Source organism: Saccopteryx leptura, chromosome 3, assembly GCF_036850995.1.
Source record: "Saccopteryx leptura isolate mSacLep1 chromosome 3, mSacLep1_pri_phased_curated, whole genome shotgun sequence".
Taxonomy (NCBI): Eukaryota; Metazoa; Chordata; class Mammalia; order Chiroptera; family Emballonuridae; genus Saccopteryx; species Saccopteryx leptura.
In genome coordinates, this window is record NC_089505.1 from 130224695 (window position 1) to 130233947 (window position 9253).

At 45.3% G+C, this 9253-nt stretch overlaps 1 protein-coding gene across 1 annotated transcript in view; it reads right to left on the minus strand.

Moving 5' to 3' along the window:
* The window catches only part of PLPP3 (phospholipid phosphatase 3), an 86414-nt gene extending 80532 nt beyond the window's left edge, over positions 1-5882 (minus strand). The window contains exon 1 of the mRNA XM_066376393.1: positions 5187-5882. Within this exon, the coding sequence (XP_066232490.1) occupies positions 5187-5325 (139 nt within the window). The 5' untranslated portion in view covers positions 5326-5882. The remainder of the gene's footprint in view (positions 1-5186) is intronic.
* Between the last annotated feature and the right edge of the window lie 3371 nt (positions 5883-9253).

The window sequence follows — 9253 nt, forward strand, 5'->3', positions numbered from 1 at the left end:
TATATTCTGTGGTTCACATGGTAGATTAAGTTAGCAAAACCTATCAAGTTATTAAAGACACATACTCCGTGACCACAGTAACTGAACAACAGAAAGAAGGCAAGTCACCTTGTTTACTTGTGATGACTATAAATTTCAAGAGGCAGGTAAAACATCCAGCCAAGAGAAATCTTAGCCAGTATCTCAGCAGATTGGATGAACTTCAGTAAAAGTGCTTACCGTTTCTCCAGAATGAACACAATGTAAGCAAACTGTCAGCAGCAGTTCTTGGGTAAAAAAAATGTAACAACTTGTCACAAGAAAAGTTATTACTGGGTTTCTACATCACAAGACCTACCAGACAAATAATATTGTTAGAATTAGAAAAGGTCAGAGATTATCCAGTCTCTTCCCTTTGTTGAAATTATAAAGAAACAAAGCCCCAGAAAAGTCAACTGAATTTTCCCAGTCATATAGCCATGTAGTGGCAGTACAAGGCCAGAACTTATTTTTCTAGACTACTCATTGCTGTGAGGACTCAATGTGGTAATGTATGATGAAGAGCTAAACAGACAGCATGCAAGAAGTAGGCAGTCAGCACATGTGAGTGTCATTCCTCTCTTCTTAAAATTGGTCACAGAATGTTGTATGGCAGCCTTGGGCATCAGACATAATCTCACCCAACCAGCCATTCTACCAATGGAAACAAAACAAAAACTGAGATCGAGAGAAAGCCTACTTACCCACAACCACACACCCAGATGGTGCCATTAGATGGCCTGGAATCTGAAGTCTCTGGTTTCAAATCGCCCATTCTCTTCACTACACAACACCGTCTCCCTCTCACTATCAAAAATGAATAGTTTAATGATACATGATGATTTTATGTATCCCATATAGGAAAACAGTGCTAGAATTATATTTAACCATTTAATTGCAAATTAAAAACATCCAAAAACATCCTGGAACCAATAAATTATCTAGCAGGGTTGCTGACTATCCAAATTCAACATTTCTACCTGTTTGAACCTCCCTTTCTGCCTCATGGCACTCCATCCACTGACTTTGTTTTCTGTTGGAGAATGGAACAGGAGTCAGGACCTTCAGACCATCAGACCACCACCTGCTTCCTTAAACATCTCCTGTCTCTTCCATAACCTCAGTTAACCTACCTCCTAGTATCAAATACCACATGAAGAGCAGTCTTTCTGAACAAAAACACATTCTCTAAAGAGGATGAGATGGTAATCTAGGGCTCAAGAATGCTGCTAAAGTTTAGATCAACAATGAATGGAAATCATCTGTCCTCAACGTATTGGGCAAATGTGCCGTTCTTTTCTTTGAAGGGAATGGTTTATGGTCTTCACTATAACATCATTACTGAGTATTTATTTCATGGTCTCATCTACCAATGGGACATAATATATAAAAATAATCACAAAACCTTCATCCAGAGCTCCAGATTACAAATCCCTTGCATTTGTCCAAGTCCTAAGAGATGACAAAATAAGTTTGACATCCAGTATGTCTTCTGATCCTCACAGCAACGTGATTAGTGGTCGTTCTGATCACCATTTTGCAGATGTGCTAGCTGAACTAAGAGGATGAAGGGCCCTGAACAGGCCCACAGGCCAGAAAGCGGGACCTGCCTACCCAGGAAAGTGCATGGGTTGGAAGGTGGCACTCCATTCGGATCTAGAGAGGGACACAGGGAAGAGCAAAGGCCTGGCACATAAACGGCAGCTCAGCGTGGATTTACCAAGTCTTTGCACTGTGCTACAACCACGTACTGCTTCATGTTCTTTCTTTGGAACCACTGTCTCATGGGGTAAAAAGTGCCCTCAAAATCTGGGAATTACTTATTACTAGAACTAGCTCCCAATCAAAACAATGTCATGAAGCAACAAGGCCACATCACTTATTGAACTGCCTTATCCATCTGCTTAGGAGCAAATGGGTAACTGGGAAATGTGGAGAGGCAGGATTTTCTGATGAGAATCTGAGTTTCAGGATTCTTCAGATATGACAGGAGAGGGGGATGGACTCCAGTCACGTTCACTGAGAGTTAGGGATCAACTTCAATATAAATCTGCCCTTCCCCTCTCAGACACTTGGTTTTCTCATCTATAAAATGGGGATAATCTTTTCATGAGGGTTTCAGTGAAGAGTACATAAGGCAATTTATATCAAAAAGAGGCTAGCGATAATAGAGGCACCCCTCCCTTCTTGCCTGAGAATATTCTCTACTGCTCTCATGTAAGTAACCTCATACACCAGAACCAATGCACAGAAAACAGGGAGAGATATATATTATTTAATGGCAAGGAAAACAAAATCAATTTCAGAAAAACTACCATGCCAAGATTCACAACTGAAAAGGTGAAGATAGCTGTCCCATGGAAGGTAAACTCTCACTGGTGCTCTCAACACAGGATTTTTTGACCATCAAACAAGAGCGGACTTTTGTTTTTTCATGAAGAGGTTAACATTCTAAAAGCTATGTGGAACAAGTTACACTGCTTGCATATTTCCACTTACATAACACTTATATAGCACAGGAGCTTTTTTTTTCACCCCAGATAAAGGAGATGAAGTTAGGTATATATTCCTGCAATAGAATAAACAGAAAACTCTGTCTCTCTTTCTAATATATTAGTGCCCTGTAATCTGAACCATATAATCAATAAACTATATAAAAAATTAAACCATACTGACAGTCTTAGGCAAAAAGTAAAATAAGTAAAAACAGTTTTTTTAGGACTGTGGTGTGTGGAATATTAAAATCACATGCTGTGTTATTAATTTTCTTTTGGAAGCCTAATAAGAGTTCTCCTGCATAAATTTCTCAAGTAAATATTTACCTTACAGTTTTTCCCATTAAAGTTGTTTAAAGCACTATATTAGTGGTATTGTAATTAGCCCCATGCTTAGGGGAGGCACTGATAATAGGTCACTTTGAAAATGACTTAGTTGATATGGCTTTAATGGCAAGGCACATACTTTAGACGGATAGCAATGTGCATCTTATAATAAAATACAAGGTGCTATTATCATTAGTTTTCAAGGTAAACAAAATCACTTATTCAAACAGATCAGTAGTGAGTAAACGTAATAAACAACCCGGTTTAGAACATTAGGTTGGGGTGGGGGTACTGGGAGAGTTGAGGCAAGTGAAACATACACCTTCCTTATACTTTCCATGCACAACGGAGCAGCTTGGGGTTTTTGTGTCCCTGCCTACAAAACAGCTGATAGGTGTGTCTTTTTGCAAATTCTTTCACACCTGTTTCTCTTTTAATAATAATACACCATTTCTTGGGACTGGAGAAGGAGAGCAATGATGCTGTACAAAGGCTGTCAAGCATGTTCTAGCTGGGCTTCCTAGTCACCAAGTAGGAGGTAAAAGGGTACACTGGACCAGGTGGCAAGAAAGAGATCTCCCTACCACCAACCAAACACACCAGTAAACCACTGGAAGCTCCAGGCGAGTTTATAGCAAACAGCTTCAATGTGTTTAGCGTTTCCTGATTCTCCTCCAGCACCCGGGAGGGTCTTTTAAAAATTCAATAGCTTGGCAAAGAAAGTATTAATCTTCCCACTGTGCATGATAATAAACCAGCTGCGTTCAGGAAGGTAGGCCCTCCAGTGACAATTCCTTTACATAGCATCTTAATGTTGAATTTCCATGAAGAGGGATTTGCAGTTACTTTTCTTCTTTTGCAGAGCACAATTTTACCCTAAACTATCTCCCCATATCTAAAGGGGGTCATTCTTATTTTTAAACTCTAAGAGACCCATCTATTTTTTTACTCTCAAAATTTACTATGGACAGGAAAGCCAAGGAGGAATGGATTTCAGCAAGGACCCAGCTACAGAAAGTCAGGATCAGAGGTAGCGTAAGTCCAGCCCAAGAAGTCTCTGGTGTGCACAATGGGCCTGGACAAATCCATTTCAAAGGGGGCTTAAGTCTCTGTGCAGGAGTTCTATTTTAAGGGAGCTGAATAGGGAACACAGATGTTTCTCAGTTTAGCGGAGTTGGCAGAGCAGCTCTGGACCAAATCCGAGTTCTTAATGCAGGAAGGGGCCTTGGAGAGCATCTAGTGCAACCCACTCACTCAATTGATGAGGAAACTGAGGCCAATGAGGCAGTTGGGTGGCACACCCAACAACTGGCAGAGGGGCAGTGTTCTGATGACAAGTCCTGTGTGCTTTCCATTACACCATGATTCGTTTTTTTTAAAAAAAATTCTAGGCTGACTTCAACCTTGGAACTCCTGTAGGTTCGTGTCAGTAGCGTTTTCCCTCCCTGCACCGAGTTCATAAATCCTCTCCCACTCCAATTCCTTTCACTCCCACAGATCCTCCAACTACTTTGATAAACAGAAGTGGACTATGGCCTCAACCTTCTGGGGTGCATTAATTGTGGTCCCAAAACTTGACGGCGGTTTGCTCTTTCTCACTGTCTCAGAGTTCTCATCGGTGTGATGGGGCTACTCACGCGAGCTGCAGGAGTCAAGAAAAGGGCTACTTTAAATGACCACCTGGCACACAGCAGGCGCCTAAACAATAACTATAGAATGGGTACCCGCATCAAGCCCCTAGAGCACCTTCCAAACCCCTAGGAGGCGTTGAGGAGAGGAGCGAGTGGAAAGGCCAGCCTGCAGGTCCAGCCCGGCCGGGGCAGCAACGGCGGAAGGGGTTGGTTGTTTACATACAGTCAGGGGAAGGCAGCTCGGCTCCAGGCAGGAGCCGGCGCTCCAAGCACATCCATTTTATTTGGATGGAGAGCAACAAGCAACGTGCTGGGTCTAAAAGCATGGTTCAGCCAGCTTCCCCTATTCTAAGAGGATGAACCCACATCTTCCGTGGGATTCCACCTGGGCTTCCAAGTGGAGACGGCTTTTAAAGAGCTGGTTTACAGTTGCCCGCGAAAGCCTAAGCACGCCCAAATATTCATGTGCAGGCCGGGAAGTCGATGGGATCGGGGAGGGCTCGGGCCAGGGGGCCCGAGGGAAGCGAAATCTCCCCCGAGAAGGCGGTGGGGGCCTCCCGGGGCTGACAGCGCGGCGGTGCCCGGAGACGCAGCGAGCTGGCGGCCCCGCGCCAGCGAGGAAGTGCGGAGCCCCGCGCGCAGGCACCCCGCCGGGCTGGGACCCGCGCCGAGCGAGGAGGGGTCAGGGGCCGGGGGACAGCGGGGCTGGGCTCACCCAAAAAGAGGCAAAAGAGGTCGAGGCAGATGAGCAGCACCCGCTTGCTGCCGCCCTTCCTTGGGTTGTTGTTGAGCGCCGGGCTGCCGCCGTTCTTGCTCTCCGGGACGATCGCCTTGTCGTACTTGTAGTTTTGCATGGCGCTGGCTGCGGCGCGAGCCTCCCGCCCCGCGAAGACGCCCCGCAATAGCAGCCAAACACCCGGACGCCGGGGTCGCTAACTGGCCGAGGCTGCTCGGGAGAGTGGCGGGTCGGCCCAGGTTTGGGAAGCGACAGCGCGAGTGCGGCTTCGCTGCCTGCTTCCAACACAGACGGTGGTGTTTTCTGCTCCCTTTTGGGTGCCTCTGCCTTCTTTGCTCTATCAGCCCCAAATTGTTCGAAAGTCCAAGGGGAAGGGAGCCAAATCCCGAGCAGAAACTTTTGCAGAGCTGCCCTGCTCGGGACGCGCCGGGGTGGCGTGTGTCTGCGAGCGCGAGGGAGCGAGTGGGGAGCGCGGGCAATGGGCCACCTTCCTCCGCAGCTGGTGACTTAATGAATGGGAGCTGCGCGCAGCCCAGCCACTCCGGAGCGCCTGCCCCAACTCCAACTTTTCCTCCTCCTCCTCCTCCTTCTCCTCCTCCTCCTCCTCCTGCTGCCGCTGCTGTTGCTGTTGCTGCTGCCGCCGCGGCTGCTGTTGTGATCGCCTTGGGTTTGTTTTCTGCACTTTTATTTCACGAGGTCCTTTAAAAAGAGAGAGAGAGAGAACGAGAGGTACCTCCTCACTTGGCTCTGAAGGGATTCAGAAAGCACAGCCCCTTCCTTAAACTGCCTAAGACGTAGGATAATTAAGGCCACATTTCCCCCACCCCCTTCCAAAAAAAAAAAAAAAACTAAAAGGAAAAGTTACTTTCAAACCAGAGAATCAGGGAGCCCCTAGCGTTCAGAAACATCAGATTGTCACAAAAGGGGAGGGGGGGAATATATACACATTTTCATATATATGGAACATTTTCTCGCTGGCCTGGGGTCAGGCAAAAGTTAAGTCTTCACAGCTGAAATGTACTTCTCCTCACAAATTTGAAGCTTTTGGGCCTTCCCTCACCCCGCACCCCCAAGTCTTTATTTCTATTTGAATTGCATTATCCTGAAAATATTCAGGGAAAAACTGTCTTTGGTTTCTTGAAGATCTTAACACCCAGCACTATACACTGTGCTAGATTCTGGGGACAGTAATATGAAAAAGACTGCAGAACTCAGGAGCTGGACTTCATAGATTTTATTCCTGGCCGTGCCTCAGTTTCCCCACATGTAAACTGGAGATGATAACTCTCCCAAATAGAGTAATTGTGTAGATTTAGTTAGTTAGTCCATGTAAGCCCTAGAACAGTGCCGGGTACACAGGAAGTGCCGTGTATGGGTTCCCTGAGCTTTACTCCTGTGTCTGGAGTGAAGGAGGCCCGAGCCCTCAAGCCCCTGTGCTAGTTCAGCAGGCCTCAGTGCCACCTATAGTGTGGGGTGGGGGGTGGGGGGGGTGGCGCAGGAGGTATCAGATTTAACTTGAGTTTTGGGGCAGTCTAAGCTTTACCTTAGATTGTCATTTTATTTTTAAACTATTTTGTGTGACATAATCACTTAATATTTTTTCCAGGTAAAACATTCCCAGGGCAAGGGCAAGGACCTTCCTTTATATTCTCTATAGTGCCTAGAAGAGAGCTAAGCACACAGTGGACAATAAATGAACATTTCTTCCAGATGTCTCTTTTAATGCATCCTGTAGCTTTATAATACATTTACACTGACTTGTTATGGGGTTCCATAACCTTATATCCAGACACCATCAGCCACTTGCCCATTTTCAAACAGTCTTTTTATATTCCACACCCTTGCCTTCCTACTCCCTCTGCCTCTAAAGCACGTCCATCCCTTCTCTTGCTCTCAAAATAGTGCTCTTGCTTTACGGTCCTCTGAAATGCCACCTCCTCTCTCAGCCCTTTCTTGACCCCTGGACAGAATTTAACTTCATCTTCGACACTTTGTTTATAGCACTCTGGTAACGCTTATCACAGTCTGATTGGTGTTGTAGTTAGTAAAGACTAGTCCACTCTATAAATTATCAGTTTCACAGCATATCCCCAGTACCTGGCACACGGCTTAGTGGCTGCTGGATTAAGCTCAAGTCCAGACTGAATAACAATAAGTGGGGCTGATAAAGAAAGGCCAAAGTGCTGTCCTCTGGGAGTTAGAGTAAGTGACTCTCCAAGACAGTGCTAAAGCTGGGATACTGCACATAAGAAAGAAAGAAAAATAGCAGCAAGTAAAAGCCAGGGTAACGGACAGAACAGATTCCTTAGATAGCTTTTCAGTGAGAAATTCCTTCTCTTGAAATATTGAAGTAACAGAAACAATACAAGGCTGATTTTTTACCATTATTGACATTGTTAAAAGAATTTAGGGACTCCAGTGTCTCTCCCTTGCCTGTCTAACTTTCTTTGCGATTATAATCATTCTTCAAGTTCTAAGTTATCAAACCATACCTTTGGAATTTCCATCTAAAAGTGATGGCCTTCCTGAAACTACACCCCACTCTGCTCTATGCCTTCTTAGAGCCCGAAAAGTCCTTATGGCATCTGTACTACTCAGAAGGCCACTTATATTCTACTGTATACAACTCCATTCTTTTTTTTTTTTTTTTTTTTTTTTTTTTTAGTGAGAGGAGGGGAGGCAGAGACAGACTCCTGCATGTGCCCTTACCGGGATCCACCCGGCAAGCCCACTAGGGAACAATGCTCTGCCCATCTGGGAGCAGTGCTTCATTGCTTGGTAACAGAGCCATATTTTTTTTTAGTGCCTGAGGGAGCCATCCTCAGCACTGGAAGCTAACTCACTCCAGCCAGTTGAGCCATGGCTCCAGGAGGGAAAGAGAGAGACAGAGAGACAGAGAAGGGGAGAGGGAGGGGTGGAGAAGCAGATAGTCACTTCTCCTATGTGCCCTGACCGGAAATTGAATCCCGGGCTTCCACACACCAGGCTGATGCTCTATCACTGAGTCAACCAGCCAGGGCACAACTCTGTTCTATTATTTGAATTTTATAGTTACCTCTCTTTTCATTATCTGTGAAATGACATTTATTAATTTAAAACTAAAAGCCAGACTTTTACTATCGTTAAATGTATTATAACTCAGCAATCCTTGTTGGTTTCTTTCAAGTTACAGGGCAAGATTGTTAACTTAGCTGGCACTGGATTGAATACTATGCTGATAGCAAAATGGCACCAGATGTTAGACCAATGAAGTCAGATCGGACCTCAGTTCAGCAACCTCGGTACCTGAGTTCTGGCTAAGAAAGAATTCAGAGCCAAGACTCAAATATAAGGAAAAACTTATTTACAAAGTCACAGATGTAAAAGAAGTGAGCTGTAGAAGAAATGGCTCAAGAAATAAGCTACAGAGGCAAAAGAAGAGCCCTTGGAGCTTAGGAGAAAGAGTGAGGCAAGGAAAACATTCCTAGGAAGGTGGTGGGAAAGGTGCAGTTGTGTCCCATAGAGAAAGCTGTTCTGGGTCCCTGGTTCTCAGTGTTTTTAAGGTGAGGAATTTAGGGGAGGTCCCAGGGAAGGATCTCAATAGCATATCCATCAACTCTTCAGGTGTGTCCTTTCAGAGTTGTGGTCTCCACTGATTGGGCAGGGGGCTGTTAGTTATCCAATCTGGTCCTGATGTCAGCCATGGTGTCACTTTGTCTGGTTTTGCTGCTTTTCTGGGCCTGGAGCTGAAACACAACTGTAGCCTAAATGTCATCTCTAGTTTGACCAAACTCTGTCTCCAGGGTCAACAGACCAGAGCCTTTGTTCCTAAGGTTATTTGATGCGGGTCAGAGCTTCATTGTCCTGAGGCCCCAATGCTTAAGGGAATAATCGCGCAAGGGCTTGTATGGGAGTCATACGAGGCTATTTTTCCGGCCCCTTGTTTCTCCACCGAGGGGATCTAAGATAGCGATATGAAAGGTCAGGGGATTTAAACCACATGACTGGCGATATGCTGGGGGAGGAAAGGTCACCCTAGGGATGAGGTGCCTGTCTTCCAGTTTTTG